This window comes from Camellia sinensis, chromosome 8 (assembly GCF_055761805.1).
Source record: "Camellia sinensis isolate YWXY chromosome 8, ASM5576180v1, whole genome shotgun sequence".
Taxonomy (NCBI): domain Eukaryota; kingdom Viridiplantae; phylum Streptophyta; class Magnoliopsida; order Ericales; family Theaceae; genus Camellia; species Camellia sinensis.
This window is the reverse complement of record NC_138968.1, coordinates 66004967-66029515: the sequence shown is the minus strand read 5'-3', so window position 1 is coordinate 66029515 and position 24549 is coordinate 66004967. Positions and strand designations below refer to the sequence as shown.

The 24549-nt window shown below is 36.0% G+C and overlaps 1 protein-coding gene across 1 annotated transcript; it reads left to right on the top strand.

Annotated features, from left to right (window-relative positions):
- The first annotated feature begins 657 nt into the window (after window positions 1-657).
- LOC114299355 (ABC transporter B family member 20-like) lies at window positions 658-23870 on the top strand. The gene is made up of 11 exons (XM_082882786.1): window positions 658-1329; window positions 5286-5340; window positions 5442-5617; window positions 5706-5906; window positions 10412-10671; window positions 11601-11911; window positions 12035-12258; window positions 12351-12691; window positions 12866-13653; window positions 13816-14057; window positions 22074-23870. The coding sequence occupies exons 1-11, from the start codon at window positions 952-954 to the stop codon at window positions 23301-23303; spliced, it is 4206 nt and encodes a 1401-aa protein (XP_082738912.1). The 5' UTR covers window positions 658-951; the 3' UTR covers window positions 23304-23870.
- The last annotated feature ends 679 nt before the right edge of the window (window positions 23871-24549 follow it).

Genomic DNA, 24549 nt, shown 5'->3' with positions numbered 1-24549 from the left:
CATAAAATTAAGTGATGATTTTATATTTATTAAAGCAAGTTCACATAACATTTGTGTGGGAATGGGCCTTAGACTTAAAAAAGATACGACATTCATAGTTGACGACTCTGCTAAAACAACAAGATAAAAAAGAAAAAATATTATGTATTTTATGTTGAAAATTTTATGATTTTTAATTTTTTTTATAATTTCTTTACCTTATTATATTATTTTTATCAATGATAATCAGCTTGTTTGGTTTTAGTTTCCAAAAAATACTTTTTAGAAAATTCTACTTTTTTATTTTTTGTAATTTTTTATTTTCAATGAATTTTTTAAAATATTTTAAACATTTTTTTTAATTTTTAAACACATTTAACATAAATACACTTAAAAAAATATAATATTTGTGAATTTTTAAATACTAAAAATACAACAAAAAATATGAAGATTTAGTATATTTTTCATATTTTTATGTATTTATTAATTTTTTTAAATATTTTACTATTTAAATACATATACATTTAAAAAAATAAAAAATTTATTTAAAATTTTTAAAATATTTACTAAAAGTAAAATATATAAAAATAAAAAATTTAATTTTCAAAAAACTAAAACCCGACCCAACATGACCACGCGCATAGTTACAACTACCAGTATTAATCCAACAACAGAGGAGAGGAGAAGAACGTTCGTTCCCCTAGTTACTCTTTCCGCCTTGTTTATTTGACCGAGTCAGCCCCCTACTGACTCACCCCCCGAGTCGCCTCGACGACTCACCCAATTTCCTTTTCCTCAATTCACTTTATTCACTAAAAATTCAGCGAATGAACAATCTGTATGTAGTAGTAACCCTCCGCTAAAATCTCCACTGAATTCGTCAAATTCTCACACTTTCTCATTCGATGTATTTAGGGTTTTGAGTGGTGAAGGGTTAGGGGTTTTTGAGCTTCTTCAGCTCTTCTTGCCAAGATGATGATCTCCAGGGGTTTGTTCGGGTGGTCGCCGCCGCACATACAGCCGCTTACTCCGGTGTCGGAGGTGTCGGAGCCGCCGGAGTCGCCGTCGCCGTACCTCGACACGAGCCCCGAGGGCGTCGCCGTCGATGTCGAGGAGGAGATGGAGGAGGAGGAGGAGGAGATCGAGCCACCGCCCGCCGCCGTCCCCTTCTCGCGGCTCTTTGCCTGCGCTGATCGCCTCGATTGGGTCTTGATGGTGGTGGGATCGCTAGCCGCCGCCGCTCACGGCACCGCGCTGGTGGTGTACTTGCATTACTTCGCGAAGATTGTTCAGTTGCTGAGGTTCGATCGTTTGGAGAATAGGGATGCTCTGTTTGGCGAGTTCAGAGAGGTAGTGTTTTGGAACCTTTTATAGTGTTTTTGAAGTTTCTTTGTCTAGTATTAACATTTATGTAGTATATGTATAATCAACCAGTAGTGAAATTTGTGATCTGTGGATTTGTTTACTGCTCTATTAACTTCATGTTTAGGAAGATTGCTTTTTGGTTCAAATTTAGCACCATTTTAGGTATTTATTAGTCGATTATAGGTGCTTGTGTCACTAAGATGTCCATGATTAAATGAGGAACTTGTTTATTTGTTGCTTGTATATTCTATGTAGAAATTTGCAAACTTTTGTGTCATTTCTAAAGTTTGATTAGATGGGGAAAGAAGGTGGCAAGTTGTCAATTGCAGAAACTTTTCTAAAAGCCTACAATTGAGATTGAGCTTCCAAGAGGATCAAATCCTTGGAAAGTAATAAATAAATCTCAGAATGTTATTATTGTGATTCCTAATTAGTATAGGCATTTAAGGTTTTTATGGGATGTGAGGGCTTGTGATTCCTCGAGTGGCCAGCAGGTTGGCCATCTTTTGTGCACTATATTGTTCCTTGACTTTAACCCGTTTCCAGTTGCATTCTATTGGTCAGAGGATTGACCCTAATTGGATGATATTGAGGTGAATTATGTAGCTCAAACATGAACATGCGACGCGACACGGACATGTCAACATAACGATTTCAAAAAAATGCAACATACGATACGTTTGGGACATGCAAAAAATTTATATTTTTATGTCAAATATATGAATAATTTATTTGAAAGTAATAAAAAAAAGCAACATAACAATAATCAAAATTAAAAAAACATATATTCTATAATGTAATTTATAAACATTAAGATATCATTAATGTAATAGTTGCATCTTAGGACATGGGAACTCATCTAAATAGTCAACATGACGAGTCTTTATCATATTTAATTCTTGTTAGAGTGATGTTTTTGTACAAGGGATATCATATTACTTTTAAAACATTCATGTAGTGATTAAAAAAATTTAAAAGGTAGGTACCGTGTGAAACTTTGAGCAACTATGCATTCCCGTGTGAAACTTTGAGCAACTATGCATTCCCTTGTTCCCATGCTAAACACTACCTTTGAGGTGGTATCTAACAGTTAGTGTGCTGAATGTACATCCCAAACTTTACCTGGGTCATCTTGTATTGACACCGGTACTCTATTAATCGTGCCCTTGTAAGATTATGCCCCTACCACTTTTGAGGTGTCAAATGCATATTTGATGGATGTGAAGGTCATTGGAGTTGGAAATGAGACTTGGAAGCAGCCACAAACAAACCACAGGGTCCTCATTGAAAACTGTAGGATCATCATCACATTCCCTAAGAAATTTGATGATAGGCTACTTCTCAAGAAACATAATAATTGCCTCAAGCACCCGGTATTGGATACACCAAATAGAAGTAGGATAACAAAGTGTTCTCTATTCTTTCCAAGCAACATAATCTTCCACCAACAGCTAATGGTCCTAGGTGAAACAACTCGACATTGATGAAGCTGAATCATGGTGATTGAATGCTAGAATTATTATGGAGAAACTTGTTAGTCTCTACTTGGTAGGCAAATAGTAATTAATTAGAAAAAAAGGGCAGAGAAACTACAAATGATTTATACCTAAATTTGATACTGGTGTGCACGGGTTGGTGTAGAGCGGATTTCACAAATTTTCCAACTGAACCGCCAATGGTGGGTTGAGATTTTTCTCACTTGCCGCCAAACTGTGAAACACCTAAACCAGCAGGTCAGTTGATTTTTCAAGACAGTTTCATATTAGCAGATTGGTGGGTTAATAAATGCATTCACAAATTGGGCCATTTCTATTTTGGCTACAATACGTTGCACTAAATTAAGTCCATTTTACACAAATTTGACCTTGAAGTTGCAACACCAAATTACAATCAATTAAAAAAAAAAAAAAATAGTACTGCGGTAGTGCGTAAACCAAAAATTGCATAAACAATAAACTTGTTAATGCATAAACCCTAGAAAATATCTACAAGAGCACTACAAGTCTTAAAAAGTAGTTTAAAGCCTCAATCAAATAACTTAATGGCATTACCTTTACAAGAAGCACAACAAATAAAATAGAAAAAGTTAAAAAAAATTACAATTTACAGTTTGTTTGGGGAGTGGATTGTTGGCTAAAATATAAGGCGCAAAAAACTGAAGTGTTTGGAAATGACTTTTTTGGCTTTTTACGGAAGACATGCAAAAAGTAAAGAGAATTGGATGGAATTTTTGACTTTTTTGTATGGCTTTTATTGGCTTTTTGGCCGTTTTAGTGGCTTTTTGGCTAATTTAGCCACGTTTCAAATGTAGCCTTAATGGCACTAGCTTTACAATCTTAGCAAGATAAAATTAAAAAAAAAAATGAAAAAGGGTTGGTATATGCCTTCACAAATTAATGGCACTACACCATCTCACACAATGCATTTAGATAACATATTCATAGATCTAAGAGAGATGGAGGAAATGGATGAAGTCTGAAAGAGAGCAGCAAATGGAAGAGGCATTTGGACACGGAGGAGAGAAAAAATGGGAGATTGGAGAGATATCATAACTGAGAGATTATTACTTGAGAAGTGAGATCTCTGTCTTGTGCTCTATGTTTGATCGTTGCCTCCTTAGAGCCTTGGACCTTAGACCCTTGGAGGAGATGATTCTATACGGGAGGCGTCGGCCGGTGATGTGAGAGAGAGGGGATTACTTTTGAGGATTGATTGGGTGTGGCGGCGGTGGACTAAAGTCTTATACAATATTTATTATGCATGGCAGTTAGGTTCAGATTAGTGTTGGGTTAGACTTTTTTGAAAGGTAAATAAACCCGACCCACCCCTAAAAAAAGTTGAACCCTCCCAACCTGCACCACCAACACTTTCAACCAGGGCAGTTCAGAGCGGATTGGGCGGGTTATGTGGTATTTTGCAATACCAACCAATAAGTGGTAGCTTGAGCAGTGGCATTGCCAAGTTGAGATTCTAGAGGTCTGTTGCCCTTGTATCTGACTAGAATTATGGATTAAAGGCTTTCGGTCTCATTTGGGAAGTGTGTATTTTAGCCTAAAAGCCAAAAAGTCACTAAAAAAACTAAAAGCCACCAAACTATAAAAAAAAGTCAAAGATTCAATTAGTTCTCTACTTTTTGCACTTTTTTCGTAAAAAATCAAAAAGTCATTTCAAACATATTAGTTTTTTTCCCCTCATATTTTAGCCAAAAAGCCAAAATATTATTAAAATAGCCTGTTCTTAAACGAGGCCAGCTGGCAGTGTTTTGTCATGTTACTCATGACTTCTAGGTTTATTTTATGATTCAAAAAATAAAAAAAGAAACTTGTACTTCAATGGAACACTATAATAAATACTCACCATTCTAGGGACTTGCTGAATTGGGCACAATCATGAGTTCTAGGTTGCATAATTACTTGAGTTTTGATTCTGGACCCATTCTGTGTTTGGCATTTTTTTTACAATATATGCAATTCTCTTTTTTGGTGGTGTGTGGGGGAGAAGGGAAGGCTTATTAGTATATATTTTTACGTAAAATTAGGTAAAAGTTTGAATTTGTTTTCTCATCTTTTGGTAAACCACCTACTTCTGCCTCCACTAGCTTGGTCCATCAGAATCAAATATTTGGGGTTAGCGTTCGAACCTCCATTTTTCTTTTGTGGTGAAGTGAAGATGATTTGGTATCCTCAATTTAGAAGGTAATGATACTTTTCAATCAACATTGACCCTTTCCCTTCCACCAACATTATTTAGGTTAGGAAAGTGTGATAATTTTGAATTTAATTATTTGGAAAAGATGTAATCTATGGTGGAGACTACTCTAGTTCAGTTATTAGGTTTTTACTTGAATCAATTTTTGATCTAAGAAAAGGTGGATGCAAGTGAAATAAATTATCAATTTAACAAAAGGGGTTGTCAATTAACTTTATATGTTATTTCTGCAGCTTACTTTAACCATCGTCTATATTGCTGCGGGTGTTTTCGCATCTGGTTGGATAGGTAAGCCAAATGTTTCATTTATCTGTTATTTTTCGATTTCTGTTGTTGTCTCATAGATTTTGTTGCAACCATCAATACTAACATATTTTGTGTAATAATAGAGGTCTCATGCTGGATTCTTACTGGAGAACGGCAAACTGCAGTTATCAGATCAAAATATGTTAAAGTATTACTAAATCAGGAAATGAGTTTTTTTGATACATATGGGAACAATGGAGATATTGTAAGCCAAGTTTTGAGTGATGTGCTGCTTATCCAGTCTGCTCTTAGTGAAAAAGTATGTAACAAACAGAAGTTAGTGGCTTCTAAATTGTTTGCTCCTTGAAAATGTATAGTTTAATCTTTACTCACTCTTGACGTGACAGGTTGGAAATTATATTCATAACATGGCTACCTTCTTTAGCGGTCTTGTGATTGGATTTGTCAACTGTTGGCAGATTGGTTTAATAACTTTAGCTACTGGTCCATTTATTGTTGCTGCAGGAGGAATATCAAATATATTTCTCCATAGGCTTGCTGAGAATATTCAAGATGCCTATGCAGAAGCAGCTAGCATTGCTGAGCAGGTTTTTATTTTCAATTGTTTTCCTTCTGTACAATTTTCCCTTCATCCGCCTCCTATTTAATGTTCTCAGAGTTAATTTTGGCCTACATTTTTGGTAATTTGGGTAAGAAGTTCTCACAGTATCAGGAACGCAATATTGCTTCTGGTAGAATTGTTCAATGAACTTGAAATTGATTCATTGTTGGTAAAAAGTTGAGCAAGGCTCCCTGCTGTTTTGAATTTTATTTATCAAAACTTGTATATCTATATGAATATCTTGGAGCTATGTTGCATAAACTTGAGTACGGGTGTTGGGTGAGGGAGCATATCTAGGGTTGGATCCATCAAACGTTTAATTGAAAGATTTTCAAACTTGGCGAAAAGGATTATAATTGTATTTTTTAATCTGTTTTGTGAGATAAAATGGTGTTCTATGTAATAGACACTAACAGAAAAAGAATTTAACTAAATTACACAACAAAAAAACATATAATGATAGTGCTAAATAAAACTAATGAAGATTAGAAACAAGGAAAATGGCAAATTGAAATTTTATATGAAGCATGTTTAGGGCATCAAGGATTGAAGTTTTGGAATGTTTTGAAGTCTTTTTTTGTATTTATTATAATTTATTACGTTGCTAGACAGATTTATATTATTATACTAGGTTTTAGTACTTAGGGGTATTATGGTAAATTCATGGTCAAGTAATGTTATTTGAATTTTATTTAGAGTCCTAGTTGGTCTAGAAAATTGTTAGTTACCAAATCTTCTGAGTTTCTAAGTTTGAGTCATAGTCCTTATAGAAGTAAGAAGGCCTTTAGCCTATAAATATGTGTAATCTCAATGATTCAATAAATAGTTGATATTATGAGAATTTGATATTGTGTTTATGTGTGATTGGCCTAACCCTTGCGAGGGTGACACACCTCCTTCTTGATTAGAAACATTGTAATCAAGAAAGCAATTTTGTCAAAAAATTGGTAGGGAATAAGGTAGGATCTTGAAGTCCTATGTGCAGCTTATGAGGCTATTAAGAAAGATGTTGTGATGTTGAAGGAGAATGTTGCGACAATAAAGAGCGAAGTGTATACTATCAATATATCTTTGAAAGAATTGAAAGCTTCCATGGAAAGATTGTTAGTTGTTGTTTTATAGGAAACTAATATTGAGGAGAAAGGATGATAGCGTTGAAGTTCTTGAAGAAACTATGAAAGAGCTAGATAAACATGTTGCTGATATTGAGAATATTGAAGCAATGAAGGCAATAATTAATTAGCTTACTAAAGGTAAAGGAAGCCAAAAAAAAGAAAAAAGAAAGAGATGACAATGCAACAGAACGTTTTGCTCTTCAAAAGAAAAGGGAAGTTCATATTGACTTTATTATTCCTAATAAATTCGATGTAGTCGATGGAGTGAGGATAGCATTGAACTTTTTGGTTTTTTCATTGTTGGTTCAAAAAGATCAATTTGAATGGAAGCAAGTCTGAGAGTCCATAATTCTTATAGTTCAACACTATAAAACTTGAAGTCAAGTTTTTTTCAATGCAAGGGAGAATGACAAAAGATCATGGAAAGAAGAAAAAGGCAAATCTAGAATTTCATATGAAGCATGGTTATGGTATCAAGGATTGAAGTTTTGGAATAGTTTTCAGTCTTTGTTTATATTGATTATAATTTCTTATGTTGCTAGACATATTTAGATTGTTCTAGTATGTTTTAGTACTTGTGGGTATTATGATGCATTAAATAATTATTGGACATGATTACTAGTCATAGTCTATGGGTTGTCTTGCAACTCAAGTAATGCTATTTGAATTTTATTTGGAGTCTAAGTTTGCTTAGAATATTAGTAGTTACCAAATATTCGTAGTTTCTAAATTTGAGTCATAGTCCTTATTGAAGTAAGAACGCCTTTAGCCTATAAATACATGTGTAATCACAATGATTCACGGAAGAGTTGGCAGTATGAGAATTTGGAATTGTGTTTATGTGTGATTGGCACCCTTGCGAGGGTGAATCACCTCTTTCTCTCTCTTCTTCTACTTCTCTTTCTTCTTCTTTGCGCACATACCCAAGTTATTATTCTCGGGTACTATTCACATCTCTAAAATAAGTTACCGTTTTAGCCCCCAAACCATATCCTATCCACCCCAAATCAACCCTAATCCCTTAACTTGCCTATTAACCTTCAATTTAACCATTAATTAAAACCCTAAATTACTTGTTTGGGCCTTTAATTAGCTTCTGTTTAAAAGTTCTGCAAGCTGTCCTACATCGAAAACCAAGTATGCCTAATTTAATCCGTATTGGATGGGTGTCTGGGAGGGGTAGATTAGGTACAAACCTAATCTTTGGCATTATTTGGACGAAGTGGTTGCCCTCAGGTTCGAACCCAAAACCTCTAGGTTGATAGGCCAAGTTTTAAATACAATTATGTGATAAAATTGAATTGATGGATACGCTTGCTAAGTGCATATCTGATGGGAAGTATCGACCACATATACTTATCAAAGGAAAAAGAAGTATTGGATAATGTTGCATATGTCAAGTGTTTAGCCTGGGTATTTGATTTCTTTTGAAGAGTCCATGCAATAGTCTCAGAGTGTAGTCATTTATATTTATTTTATTGCTAGAAAGCTGTTTCAGGTAGTTGTTCATAAGATTGGAAAAAATACTGATGTCAAAATAGTTAGAAGATCAACTCTACATTTAAGAATTCAGAAAATCCATTAATGGCATTTATGTACTGAGGATATGGTACTACCATTATGTCCAATTGAGCACCAATTGTTACTAAAAATAATGTTTGCTTATATCTATTGTTGTTCTATGTAATTGCAACTCCAGTCTAAAAACTAGTGAAAAAAAATCAAGTTTTTTATTAGCTTTCCACTTTTAGATTCAAACTAGCATCTACCAGGCCAAGCCTTTAGATCTTTAAGAGTTGTGGTTTCCAAAATTTGTATCGCTTGGTAATAAGAGGATATCCTATTTTATTACAATTGTAGTGGACTAGTCTTAATAGATATTTTGATTAAATTTTGGTTACTTAAGAGATTGGAGAGAACATATCCATGTAGCTGACTCCAAGTAATTGGGACTAAGCCCTGTTGAGTTGATTTTATTTCTGTGGTTCTCAATTCTACAGTGCTGATGGAGTGACAGTTTTTATTTGGTAACATCCCAATGAACTACTGATGGCACTAGTAAATTGAAGTACTTGGACTTCTGGTTCCTGATAAGTTAGAATACCTCTAAATTAGGTCACCTACTAATTGCAAAACACATGTGAAAATAGCACAATTTACAGCCAAGTCTTTAGATTGAAAAGTTTTGGGATAGGATTATCCTATTCTACAGTGTACCATCAATGGGCATTTGATTATACTAACTATTTGCTAATGTAATGGTACTGTGGGGATTACATGCTTGTTGCCTTTATTTGGTGGTACAACAGAGAATTGCTGGCACATGACACTAGCATGTTGGAAGACTTGTACTTCTGGGTTCTAATTAGTAATTGGAGAAATTTATATTTGAAAATCCGTAAGTCAATTCACTCATTGCATGGAATTCATGTCAAAATTTAATCGGCTTCCAAATTAACTAACTTTTTGGCTTATCCTTTTCTATTAACATTAATTGTAATCCTAATCATAATGGTGAAAATGTATATACAGAGAGCTTTCCCTATCGATGTCGACAAATTTTTTAATTAAAATCTAAGATCCATGGTAAATCATGCTCTCTATTTTTTTTGACAATGATTAGAATTTAGAAAGATTGAACTTTGGCAAGCTGAGGTTGAAACACATATTGCAATTAGTTTATAGGAGTTCTTTGTTGGAAAGAAAATATGTGCAATTTTGGTGACTTGTTCCTATTATGTATTGACTGATACTCCTGGTAGCAGTGCCATGTCACCATGACCTTGACCTTTATTGCAACAGATACTGTGTTTTAAATCCCTGCCTTCTAGGTTTTACCTAATTTGTCTATCTCCCTTCCAATGATGTGCTCAAAGTCTAAAGTTTTTCCTGTACACTTGTGAAATGGACTTTGAGACTGGGAAGGGACTATTAATTATACCCTGGACTTTTGATAAGACCAAGGATACTCCTCATGTATGGGTCTCAATGTTCATGTTCTTTTCTGTTATCTTATATGCGCACATGCATTCACTTATGGAATTTGGTTTATGAGCATTTGGCTAGATGTCATCTGTTTAACTTGTGGTATATATGTTTGTGTGTATGCTTGCAAGCAGATTACACATTGAGTCTTAACAAATATGGAAGTAACAGCCATACAACAGATTTCTTGTTAAACTTAAGTAAAAAATCCTTTGTGGAACACTTATATTGGTACGTAATGTAGGTCTTCTTTCATAAGTGTCCATGCGAGTGCTGGGTGTGGTAAATATGGGTGTCATATCAATGGGTGCTCAACTTGCTTGTATATCATTGGGGAGTTTCTTGATTTTCAGTGATCCTTTGTTGCCATTTTTCTTTTAAAATTTTGCAGGCAATTTCCTATAGTAGAACCTTATATGCATTTACAAACGAAACGTTGGCCAAGTATTCATATGCAACTTCACTACAAGCCACACTGAGATATGGTATATTGATAAGTCTTGTGCAAGGACTTGGACTTGGATTTACATATGGGCTTGCAATTTGTTCTTGTGCCTTACAGCTTTGGGTTGGAAGGTTTCTTGTAACTCGTGGAAAAGCCCATGGCGGTGAAATTGTAACAGCCCTGTTTGCTGTAATTTTAAGCGGCCTGTAAGCATCCTGAACTTGCTTTGTTGTCCTACTTCTGATTTTTACTGGGTTTCTTATATAAAAGGATCAAAATTTCATATTGGTGTGCCGCTTCGGGGAGCTTGGAAATGAAACATTAAATTTTTTTTTTTATAGAAATGTACAAAAATGTTTCAAAACAAATTTAAAACTTTTCTAAATGTATGTATGAGCTAATAAGGTATGCTTATCCATTCACTTGAAAGGCACAATTGTACAATTTTGTAGTAAATGTCAACATGAACTAATAATCATTTGAAGTCTACCAAATCAATGCTATTGAACACAAGTGTTTATGATTTTCAATGAGCATAAGGTTCCTATCATACAAGGTTTAAAATATAGCTGAAATGATAACAACAACAACAACTAATAATAATAATAATAATAATAATAATAATAATAATCAAACGTTGCAGCGTGCCAAGGTGTAAGGAGGCTGTTTGGTAACAAGATTAAAATAAATGTTAGAATATAATAAGCAAATGATTTAAAGAAGGAAAGCTAGATTCTACGAGCCATAGTGAAAAAAAGAAAGTAGTTCTTGTGATGAGTGTGAAAGGCAATAAGTGGCGTAATAATGTCTTTCTTCTCTTTATCTCTTCCCTTCCTTGTTCTACTTCCTTATATTTTCAGTCAATTTTAAGTTTTTATTTTTTTATTAACAAAAGGAGGAGATTCAAAACAACTTTTGTTAGGTATTCATTTCTTTTCATATTGTTTTGGTGAGTTTCAGTATGTTTCAATGAAAATGCTGGAATTTTGGTTTTCAAGTAATGTTTTGTGTCCATTTCCTTGGAGAAGGAAATGCTTTGGCTGTTTTGATGGAAACAGAAACTTTTATTATTTGCTTATATATGTTTTTTCTTGTTTCTGGAGCTCTTATGTATGATTTCTTGTGTCCTTCGCAGAGGGCTGAATCAAGCAGCAACAAACTTCTACTCTTTTGAGCAAGGGAGAATTGCTGCTTATAGACTCTTTGAAATGATAAGCCGTTCATCCTCTGCTGTTAATCATGATGGAATTACTCTAGATTCTGTACATGGAAACATTGAGTTTCGAAATGTATATTTCAGCTATTTATCCCGTCCTGAAATTCCCATCTTGAGTGGGTTCTTCCTCACTGTACCTGCTAAAAAAGCAGTGGCACTTGTTGGAAGAAATGGCTCTGGAAAAAGCAGTATTATACCCCTTATGGAACGGTTTTATGATCCTACATTAGGTATTGTGAACATATCTTTTTGTCATTACATGGTGCTCTTGTTATTTCAATTAAGGTTTCGCTGAAACATTATTGATCCTCTCTTATCTCATATTCCTATGGCTTTTCCATTCTGTACTGCAGGAGAAGTCCTTTTGGATGGAGAAAATATAAAGAACCTCAAATTGGAGTGGCTAAGGAGCCAAATTGGTTTAGTCACACAGGAACCTGCATTGCTAAGTTTGAGTATCAGAGACAACATTGCCTATGGGCGGTCTGATGCTACATTTGATCAGATTGAGGAAGCTGCTAAGATAGCACATGCACATACATTTATCAGCTCACTTGCGAAAGGATATGAGACACAGGTAAAATTTTAGAGACAGCATATCAATCGAAACTGTATTGCTTGCTGGGTTTGATTCTTTATTAGTGACATATTTCCCTTTACAAAAGTCAGGTGGGTAGGGCTGGCTTATTATTGACTGAAGAACAGAAAATAAAACTCTCTGTTGCTAGGGCAGTACTTTCAAATCCATCTATTCTTCTTCTTGATGAGGTTACTGGTGGACTTGATTTTGAAGCTGAAAGATCTGTTCAGGAGGTTCTAGATCTCCTCATGTTAGGACGATCAACTATTATTATAGCCCGGCGGCTTAGCCTTATAAAGAATGCTGATTATATAGCAGTGATGGAAGAGGGTCAACTTGTTGAAATAGGCACACATGATGAGTTAATAAAGCTGGATGGCCTCTATTCGGAGCTTCTCAGATGTGAAGAAGCAGCAAAACTTCCACGGAGGTATTGTGCTTGAGAATTCTTAGGCTTTGTTTGAACATGGTGTTATGAAGTACTTGTGTTATCAAGGCCTGCATCTAAACACAGAGTCGTTAGAATAAACATCCTTTTTAAACTATATGTTCTTTAGTAATAGTTGAACATTATCTTGTTTGCCTGTTCCTTATCTCTATCCAGGATGCCCATGATGAACTACAAGGAAACTGCAGCTTTCCAAATTGAAAAAGATTCATCAGCAAGTCACAGCTTCCAAGAACCATCATCTCCAAAAATGGTTAAATCACCATCTCTTCAGAGAGTTTCTGGTCTCCATGCATTTTGGCCTCCGGATGTTGCACTCAATTCACAAGAATCCCCAGGAGTTCGTAGCCCCTCACCAAAACAAAGGGGGGAAAATGGTTTGCCCTTGAATGTTTCTGGTAAGGAACCGTCCATAAGAAGGCAGGATAGTTTTGAAATGAGGCTCCCTGAGTTACCCAAGATTGATGTTTTGTCTGGGAATAAACACACATCCAATGCTTCTGATCCTGAATCTCCTGTCTCACCGCTCTTGACATCTGATCCCAAAAATGAACGTTCTCATTCGCAAACTTTTAGCCGACCTCTTAGCCCATCTGATGACACATCAGTGAAAATGAAGGAACCAGTGGATACACGACATCGGAATGCACCATCAGTTTGGAGGCTTGTAGAGCTTAGCCTAGCAGAATGGCTTTACGCTGTTTTAGGAAGCATTGGTGCTGCCATCTTTGGTTCTTTTAACCCACTCCTTGCCTATGTTATCGCGCTGATAGTTGCAGAATACTACAAAGAAGGTCATCGCATACGTCGTGAAGTAGATAAGTGGTGTTTAATCATTACTTGCATGGGTATTGTGACAGTTGTTGCCAATTTCCTACAGCACTTCTACTTTGGTATAATGGGGGAGAAAATGACCGAACGAGTGAGGAGAATGATGTTCTCAGGTACATGGTTCCTTCCCAAATAGAATTTTATGTTTTTAACATTCTGAATGCATGAGCTATCTTATTGTGATCTTAATGCGTGCTGGATATGTACTTCTTCCTCGTTGTGAGTGCATAAGTTGCCTTTTAGTGTGATTTTATATAATAACTTTAATGTTACAGCTATGCTGCGTAATGAAGTTGGATGGTTTGATGAAGAGGACAACAGTGCTGACAACTTATCCATGCGTTTAGCAAATGATGCTACATTTGTGAGAGCTGCTTTTAGCAACCGGCTTTCTATATTTATACAAGACGGTGCAGCTGTTGTAGTGGCTGTTCTTATTGGGATGTTTTTACATTGGCGACTGGCACTGGTGGCTTTGGCAACCTTACCTATTCTTACTGTTTCTGCCATTGCACAGGTTCGCATTGTGTTTACTTGCTTCTCTATGAAAATTCCGTGTTCATCAATGGACTGAATAAGCATCTGCAGATTATTATTCATCTCATCAGGTTTAAAGAGCCATTCTCCATCAATCTGATGGGGACCAGAAGTCTATGCATCCTTCCTAATGCCTAAAATTTGAAGTTCAATAAAATATCTTATCTGGTGATTATGAAATACCCTGCCCAATTCTGTTTTTTATACAGTGAGACTAATTCTCATATAAGCATCCAACTCCAAGTGTTTGGAAATTTATCCATGTGACTCCTTTCTTCTTCTGAATCAAAATTGTTTAATTTAGTCTGCATCGTATCTCTTTTGACACTTTTCCCCTGATAATGTGTGGCTCTATAGAATCAGATTACACGAAACCCATCATTTCAGTAAGTTTCTCAACTGAACTTTGAAGTGAAAAAATTGGCCTTGAAATTGTTTACACCTGTTCTGGCCTTGCCTATTGGAATGCTGCAATATGGTATTCTGTGCAACATGTGTCCAATCTTTTCATCAATTGTTAACATTAAATGGAATTGAGCCATTCACGCGTCGGTTCGAGTCAGGTTTCCCGTTAGCCCACCAACCGGGTTGTGAATCATCTCACCAGTTGTCAACCACCCCTCTGTTCGAAATCGACTGAGACAGCCCCTTGGTTTGGCAATCGGTGTCAGTCAGAGTAGTTGGGAAGATGAAAGGGTTAGCAGGAAAGTAAAAATACATATATATAGATATAGATATAGATCTGAAGAAAATATGTGAGAGAGATACACATTTACATACAGATTTGATAGATCTGAGAGCGAGAATGGAGACTTCAGTCGTTGCTGTGTTGTTGACAAGGGCTATAGGCAGATTGGCAATGGTAGTTGATGAAATCGTAGTCCCATAGAGTACCGTAGCCGTTCCTCAGTGCCGGATCTGCCGTCAACGAGGGCACTATTGACTGATTGAGAGGGGAAGATTATGGATGAGATGACATATTGCTTAAGAGAGAGAAGAAATATGAGAGGACTGAGTTACGGATTACGTAAGAGAGAGAATTAGCTTGAGGTGATCAGCTAAGGATATAATCTCAAAAATAAGTAAAGAGATAAGTATGTAATCTCAATAGCTTATTACATTTGAACACGTATCTATGGGTTGTTTTGAAAAGTTGGTTAAAAGCTTGCTTTTTGGCTTTTTTTGAAAAAACATGTAAAAAAGTAGAGAGATGATATGGATCCAAAATAGGGTAAAAGCTAGATGATGGCTTTTAACATCTTCCCAAAAAAGGATAAAGCTTTTTTTTTTTTTTTTTTTTTTTAATTATTTGATTTAGGCTAAACAAATACTTTAACAATTAAATTGCACACCGACCAAGACACATAATTTTTATGCTTTTATGAACTGTAACCAACCGTTGCAATGATCAAAATTGTTTGTTTTATTGGCAGGTCGGTTGGATTAAACTGGTTTGTTTTGTAATTCAGTTTGTTGAACAACCCTATTATTAAGGAACATTAAATACTCCTACAATTTTATTCCATTGGCGTAAGAATGATTATTCAGTTGACCCATCTAACCAAAATGCATCGTCTGTCGTACTCCTTGAAGCAATTTTTGGTTCTAAGTACTCTTGACGTCTTCCTTTTCTCTTCTAAAGCATCGCTTACCAATCCAAACCTTATGTCCAATAAAGTCAGGTTGGCCACAGGAATCATTTTTCTTCATTCTGCTCTATCAAGGGCCATATGTTTAGTTAAATTAAGTTCATATCTTTCTTCATTCCGGTATCTCATGTCAATCTAGGTCTTTCCCTTCCCCTTGGGGCTTTCATTAAGCATGATCTTATCGCAATTCCTCACTGTTGCCTTTATTAGACTTTGTTGTACATGATCAGACCATTTTAGTGGACACATAACTCCTTCGTGGTTTGAAGTGCAAGATGGATGGAAACCATTATAATTGACTAGGCATGCAGGACACATAACTCGCTTATGTTTTTTGGCCAAACCCCATGTCTAAAATATAATTTCTCAAAAAAGTAATATTAAAAAGGTGTTAACATTTTGGTTTTGGTTGATTTTAAGAGGGACCTTATTAGAGACTTGCTTAATCTATTGTTAGCTTTGGTAGTCTTGTTTTGTGCTTGCTATGTTGTTGGTCGGTTGATGTAGGGCAAGAAATCCAACGTAATCTCATGTGTTGGATATTTTTATTACTTTATTTGTAATTTTTAAAATTATTTTAGGCTTCTATTTTCTTAATTTTCTTAATTTTAGGAAAATTTAGGACTTCCTTTGTTAAACTAGAGTCTTTTTATGGCAGGGCATCAACTAGGATCCATTTGGGTAAGAATATGATTTTCTTATTTTCATTAGGAATTATAGTTGTCCTAGGTTTAAGGCTATTTCCTTTATAATTATGGTAATGTAGTCTCATGGTAAGTGAACTTTTGATGAATAAAAATTTAGGGAGCTACTATTAGACCCCGCACTATTTATTAGGACCCCAACACCTCAAAATTGCTTCCCCCACTACTGTACCTAACTCCAGCAGCCCCCGCCCCCATCTCCGCCGACCTACCCAGTGCTCTTCCCCCTCTGGCGACCCTCTCCCAGCCCTTCAGTTACCCTCGCCTTTTCTTCTTCTTCCTCTACCATTGTTTCTACCGCTGCCATTGCTGCAACCCCTTTTCCTCTTGTTTTGCACTGCCATTTGTGAAACCTAGATCTATGGTTTTCGTGATCTAAAAACTCTAGATCTAGGGTTTATAGATTGCATGTGAAGAAGAAGAAAGAAAGGAGAGGAAGAGAGAGGAAAGAGGGATGCGGTGGGTTTGCGGCAGCAGACAGTGGGGTAAGGGAGGGATGACAATGGCGGGGTTGGGCTAGAGAGGGATGATGAAGGTTCTGGTCATGGTGGTGGCACCAGCGGGTGGAGGGAGGGACTGTAAAAGGGTTGGGGGTGGCGATTGGCGTTGGAGAGGAGCAGGGGGTGGTGAGGGTTGTCGGAGAGGGGTGGATGGAGGTGGTCAGAGCTGTTAGGGGAGGTGGCTAGAACTAGGGTTACGGTTAGGGTTGAGATGTTAGGGATGGGGTAAAATGGAAAATTCATGTTAGGGTAAAAATGGTAATAAAAAAAGAGGTGGGGGGTCTCAAGAAATAATGTGGAGGCATGGCAGCTCCCAAAATTTATGAGTTTTCATAGTGAATTCTAGTTCAATTTTTGTTGGGCACTCAAAACCGTTCGTCCCTAGAACAATATCTAGCCCTTACATGCTTTTCGTTTTGCGACACTTGGTATAAGAAAGGATTCGCTTGGCTTGATGACCAATAAGTGAAGAGGCAAACTTCTCAGTGAATGATTGTGGGAAGGAGACTGTTACTTGTAAGGAGTTTCAAATTCACTAGAATCATGACAGGAATGGGTGTAGCATTGGAGATTTTGCTCACAATCAATCTGTTCATAGACACTTTTTTCTAACAGAGATTTTTTAGGTATTATCAGAAAATTTATGTAATTGTAGTGGTCGTGTTAATTTTAAAAATATTTTGAACTGGATACTAGATATAAATTTTTTTTCCTCTCTCCCCCTGAATATAGAGTATGTACTATTAAAGCTTATGGGTCTAGAACTATGATGGTGGTTATATTTGTAATCTCTAAAAGATCAATCAGGCTGTGTAGTTGTTCATGGTCAATAATGAAAAGGTGTATGATGGAGAAAATTTCCTTGTAATTATGTGCAATTATTAGAGGACAAATACAATAAAAACACTAATGTGATTACTCATTTTGAAGATGACATTGAAGAGCTTATGTTTGATGACAAATCTGTATTACTCCACTCTCAAGAAATCAACAGAGCTAAACAACTACTTGTTTGCGATGAATTGAAGTTACGGAAGAAAAATTACATATCATGATAATTACCACAAGGCTATAAATTTTTGAATCAGATGTCAGTGTATTGTCCTTACACATGTATGCACTACTGCAGACATTGATGAGTTGGATATTGAAGAAAAAGTCTTAAAGTCTATACCATGAACAAGTTTAACACAAGCAAGAAATTATTGCATATGTTGTGAATCTTGTTATGGATGTTAGAGGAGAAGAAGATGATCAAATTTCAAGATGAGATCAAATTATATAGTTAGGTTGATTCACCCAAATTTGATTTTATTGGTGTTGAAAATTTTAATGTGATTTCTAATCCTTTGGTGGATCTCATCAATGATGTAGCCTAATGCAAAAGGAATTTAAGATCATGCAATTTATGGAGAGCAAATTCGGAAAGAAATCAAAACAACTGAAAATTTTGAAGTACTTGATTCGCTGCCAAGGAAGATTTCAATACATAAAACTGAAATTGAGGATGAGTTATTTCGAAAGAGGGCAGACTGGTGTAGGGAAAGAAACCTTGTTTTATCACATTTGTTGGAAGATTTGTATTACTATTTTTTGTATGTTGTTTTAGTAATTTAGCCTTTTATTGCCAATTTTTTTGGATACTCTAATGGCTTCCCTAGTTAGGAACCAATTGGGCAATATTATAATTTTCCCTGTGTTCCTTAGGAATTCTAGTCCTATAGGTTTAGGATTATTTCTTTATAAATATGGTGATGTAGCCTATGGAAAGAGAGCTTTTGGTGAATAAAATTTGTTGGTACACAATGCCACTCCCTATGATTGATCTAAAAATAGGCGCGGGGCACGATGTCCAATGCCATAAAATACATAAGTGAAGCCCTCTCTAACACGAATTGGTTTTAGGAGAGATGGTGGAACTTGGTCCGACAATTTTTCGAGTATAGAATTTCCTTTTTGTCTTTCCTTAGTGCTTTGTCAGTATATATATGCTTTTCACAATTTTTAGGAGTGGCTTTTTTTTAATGTTTGGATTTCTTGGACATTGGCTTTAAAGCTTTGCTTTGGGGTCGTAATTCGGGTGAACTTATGTTAATATGTTTTCATACATGGTTTTTATTTGATTGTAGATGGATTTTGTAGGGAATAGTTTCCAAGTAGCGGTCCAAGTCTTAATGGTTAGGAGTGCTTAATTTATGTGAAGTCATGTAATGCTTTTATCCAGTGGAAAGCATATGAAGTTCTATGGTTTGTGTGCTGTAAATCTAACCTTGGTGTGACACTTACGGGGATTGGGTTGTGAAGTCCAGAAAAAATAAATATATATACTTCTTCTTTCTTTTGTAATTTTAGCCTTTAATACCCCAGAGCTAGACCTAATTCACTTTCATCCCTACCAGAAAATTCTACTTTGTAAGCCCTAGCTCTTCTCTGTTAAACGATTCAATTCTACAGCACAAAACGAACAAAACAATCCACTGTTACTGTTCGTTGTCCCTGAACAAGGCTATTCAACTTCTTCTACCCCGTCTGATTTATGGCTCCAATCCCTGCCCCTTCTGATGCCTCATAGAGACCCGTAACAGCCCTTTGTCTTTACGAACTTTTAAGCCCAAAACTGTTTATAATCAGCCTAAATAAAACCCTTTCTCTGCTGCCCTAGATTTATTTTGGGTTGACTACTTTTGGAGAGTGCTCTTTGCAATCAGCCAACCAACATCATGCAGTTGTTAAAAGGAATCATGTCTCTACTTTCCTTTTTTACCATATCTTAGCCTGTATCCATATAGCTCACCATCTTTCGTATTTATTTAATATTACATTATCTTTCGTGTTTGCTGCCTTTTCATTTCTTATGGCACTTCACCCCAGTAATGACTTTGAAAACTCTCATCATGTGTATTGTTTAGCAAGGCAGCCTCTTTCTGTAAATTCCTACCTTGAAACAATTGTTAAATGACCATGTTTCTGTAAATGATGAATAATGTAGTATAAAATCTTAAAGAACCTGTTCTTTTGCAATCGTATAACGATTAATAATTTTATACAAATTTATTTAAGTTTCCAAATCAGAACCACCCTTCTAAAGTTTTAATGTTTTTGTTCCCTAAGGTATTATGATTCTGCTCTGGCATCAATTGTGTCCTTTTTTTTTACTATTTCTTCGTATGAACATCTAAACCACTCATCCATGCTGTTCGATCAGCCTTGGACAAAAGTAATACAGGATCATTGTGTTCAGGTAATGCAATGCAGAATCAGAATCATCATATAACTAAACTATTGTACAATTGAAAATATGTTTTATTTATGGAGTGTTTAATACTTTGGATTTTTTAGTAGTTTAATTCAGATTATATAGGATGAAATTTTTTGTTCAGGTTCTGTGTTTTGTTTAAATGTAGCTTTAATCATTAATGTATGATAATTTAGCCATATATGCAGTTGCTGCTATGAAGTTAAGAGTGTTCAATTATACAAAGCTAGACCGATAAGCTATAGTTTAATTGCTAAGAAGATTTAAACTCTGTTGTTCGAATCGTACGATTCGGTTCGATGGACATACAAATCGATATGAACTGGTAGAGAGAATCTGAAATGGCCATGAATTGCACCTGTATTGCCGAATCGCAAGAATCATAGAATCGCATGATTCTGGAAATCGTGGGTCAACCCACTTCTACCAGTCGGACCAGAGTGAATTTTTTGGATTTCTGAGGCATTTTTTTTGCTTTATTTTGCTGGAGAATGGATCAAGTAGGTCTTCTAAGACCTTTCAAGTTATTATATGACAATCCCATTGTCTTTTTGTGTGCCTATTAACTCTCAAATGACAAAACCCTAGAAAAAAGAATGTGTTTTTTCCTCTCTCGGGTTATGGAGCAGTCGCTTTTTCTGTTGGATCCCTTTGCACCCTCAACTTTAAGGAAATCTTGAAGCTTCAACAACTTTTTTGAAGTGTGGTGCTTTGACTTTGAGCTGCGGTGGGTCCACAAACTCCAAACGGTACTGTTTGTTGTACAAGTACCAAACTGAATAGCTTAAACTTTGGCCACTTTGAGACTTTTTTTTACTTTACGCCTCGTTTGGGAAGTATTAGTTTTAGCCTAAAAGTCAGAAAGTTATTAAAAAAATCAAAAAGCCTATAACCTATAGCAAAAAGTAAAGATTTCTTTTTCTTTTTACTTTTTGCACATCTTTTCATAAAAAATTAAAAGGTCATTCCAAGCATACAAGTTTTTTTTACCTCATATTTTAGTTAAAAAATCAAAAAATTACTAAAATAGCTTGTTTCCAAACGAGGCCTTAGTATCTTTGTTATTGTTGTCACTAAATACAAAAAAAATATAAAAATTTAAGATATTTTGGTTTGGTTTTGTTTTGTTTTTTTTTTTTTGGGTGTGTTTATTGATTTTTTTTAAGATCCTTCACAAATATTGTACTTTTTAAATACATCTAAATTAGGTGCATCTAATTTTTTTTAAATGACTAAAATATATATAAAAAAAATCACTAAAAACAAAAAAAACTCAAAACCAAACAGCATTTTCGTGGATTTTAGTCTAAATATTTAATATTTGTAAGACATGTAATATCTAAGTGTGTAGATATATTTTTTTAATCTTATTTAGAAAAACTGACCGAATCTTTACGATTCACGATTCGATTGATTTGCTATTCGGTACAAGGCCATTTCGACTTACAATTCGAATCCCGATTTGACAACCTTGGTTGAAATCATTTAAATATTGGTTGAAGACCAGAAAAGGAGTAGCAGCAGCAAACAAGGACTTCTAGCTTGGTAGGAATGAAGTTCACCACCACAAGTCAATGAGGACTCTCTCTCTCTCTCTCTCTCATGGAAAAATGAGGACAACTTTCTCTTTCGAATTTGGAGGAGTGTTTTATACTTGCCCCAAAAAAAGTCTATAATGGGGAAATCAAGTGTCTTATGCTTACCAAAAAAAAAAAAAAAGTCTATAATGTGGGAATCAGCAATATGTTGATTATACTTCATAAAAGCGATGGAGCTTTTTTTCCATGTATTGTTTTGCATTTTATTTTCTGTAACTGAAGCACTACGATTTTTCTGATAATCTTGTCCCTAAATCCTGAGTAGCTACCCATTGAATTTTTTTTGCAGAAGTTGTGGCTTGCCGGATTCTCCAAGGGTATACAAGAGATGCACAGAAAGGCTTCTTTGGTTCTTGAGGATGCTGTGAGAAATATTTACACTGTTGTAGCATTCTGCGCTGGTAACAAGGTTATGGAGCTCTACAGATTGCAACTACAAAAAATATTCAAGCAGAGCTTCCTTCTTGGGATGGCTATTGGTTTTGGATTTGGCTTTTCACAGTTTCTTCTTTTTGCTTGCAATGCTGCTCTTCTCTGGTACACTGCATTCTCTGTTAAAAATAACTACATGAATCTAGCTACTGCTCTGAAGGAGTACATGGTGTTCTCTTTTGCAATGTTTGCACTTGTGGAGCCTTTTGGCTTGGCTCCTTACATACTCAAACGGCGCAAATCTCTTATTTCAGTATTTGAGATCATAGATCGAGTGCCTAAGATTGACCCAGATGATAACTTGGCATTGAAACCTCCCAATGTTTATGGTAGCATTGAGTTAAAAAATGTCGATTTTTCTTACCCAACCCGCCCGGAAGTGTTGGTATTGAGCAATTTTAGTCTCAAAGTCAATGGGGGACAAACTATAGCCGTGGTGGGAGTTTCAGGGTCTGGAAAGAGCACTATAATATCTTTGATAGAGAGATTTTATGACCCTGTTGCTGGTCAGGTTTTACTAGATGGTCGAGAATTGAAACTTTTCAACTTGAGATGGTTGAGGAGCCACATGGGTCTTGTTCAGCAGGAACCAGTTATCTTCTCAACGACAATAAGAGAAAACATCATCTATGCAAGGCACAATGCAAGCGAAGCAGAAATTAAAGAGGCAGCAAGAATAGCAAATGCTCATCATTTCATCAGCAGCTTGCCACATGGGTATGACACACATGTGGGGATGAGGGGTGTGGACCTAACACCGGGACAGAAACAAAGAATTGCAATTGCTCGGGTTGTGCTGAAGAATGCACCTATTTTGTTATTGGATGAAGCAAGCTCTTCCATTGAGTCTGAGTCTAGCCGAGTGGTGCAAGAGGCTCTGGATACACTGATCATGGGGAACAAAACAACCATTCTAATAGCCCATAGAGCAGCTATGATGAGACATGTAGACAACATTGTAGTACTTAATGAAGGGCGAATAGTAGAGGAAGGCGCTCACGATTCATTAATGGCAAAGAATGGTTTGTACGTCCGTTTGATGCAACCTCACTTTGGGAAGGGCTTGCGTCAACATAGACTTGTTTAGGAGGGGTTTGGGCTTGGTTGTAATTTGTGCTTGGCCCATGGGAAATCTGCCCATTTTTCAAGTTGCCCAGGACATTGATTACTGCTCGTTCTGGAAAAATTAGGCAGTGAAAGTTTTCATATAGGTGGTTTGGTGGCACTGGCAGTGCTGTTGAGAATGGCTGTTGTGGCTGTGGTGGTTATATAGTGAAATTTGGAGGATGAGAATGGTCTTCAAAATTCAGTTAGCCTGTGAGGACAGGCTCTCAGGCTTAGATCCATATTCTTTTGGAGGCAAGCATATCATTAGATTAGGGTTGTGCTTCGTCTCCATGGTATATTGATTCACTAATTATAGAAGAGTGCAGTTAGTTGTACCGTCTCTCTGAAGTGGTTGTTACGTCTTTTTCCAGCTTGCTTTCTGTTTGTATGGTGGATGAGCTCTCTCTCTCTCTCTCTCGGGTTATTCTCGCCCATTTTCCTGTACATCTTTTTTCATTTGTGAAAATTCCATGAGCTTTATAGGAGGATAAAGTGAAGATATTTGTTGAGACCTTTTGTATATAAAATCGTTGAGAAAATTTATCAACTTACATATTTTTTTATTTCCTAATCATTTCCGACGTCACAGCCCTTGTCCATTATCGTTGTGGGGAGCTTGTATACACATTTTTGGAAGAGGCTGGGTCTCTTAAGGCATCGATGCAGGTAATGAGCATTTTGGTGATAAGCAATATTGAATGACTTGCTTGTTCGTACTCCTCCCGCTGGGAACTCCTTCCTAAATTGTGAACTTGTTGCCCACAAACACTTCTGTTTTGGGGCTTGTTATAGTCAATGGTTGCTGGTTGGAATCGATTTCGCAAATCTGGGCTGGTTCGGACCTCCATCTATTCAAAATGTGCTCTCGTAGAGTAGGTATCTGGGCAGGTTTGGATCTTCAACCGTTCATTGCATACTTTAAATGCCAAAGATATGGTGAGATGCTCTAATGATACAAAGTTGTTTGATTCTTGAATCTGTGAAACTAGTCATTTACGTATAGCAAAGATGATTGATATGATTAGGGTCCAAACCATAAATCTGATGGCTAGTAGGAGAGAAACTTTGAAGAACTGGAATGGCTTTTTATTTGTCTGGAGATGGATTGAAGATTGAAAGTGGCACCGAAGGTTGGCAGGGTATGTGTAGGAATGGCAATGGGGCAGGGCACCATGGAACTATATAAAAAGCTAAGCCACTCCAACAAAAACGTATGATTTATTCAA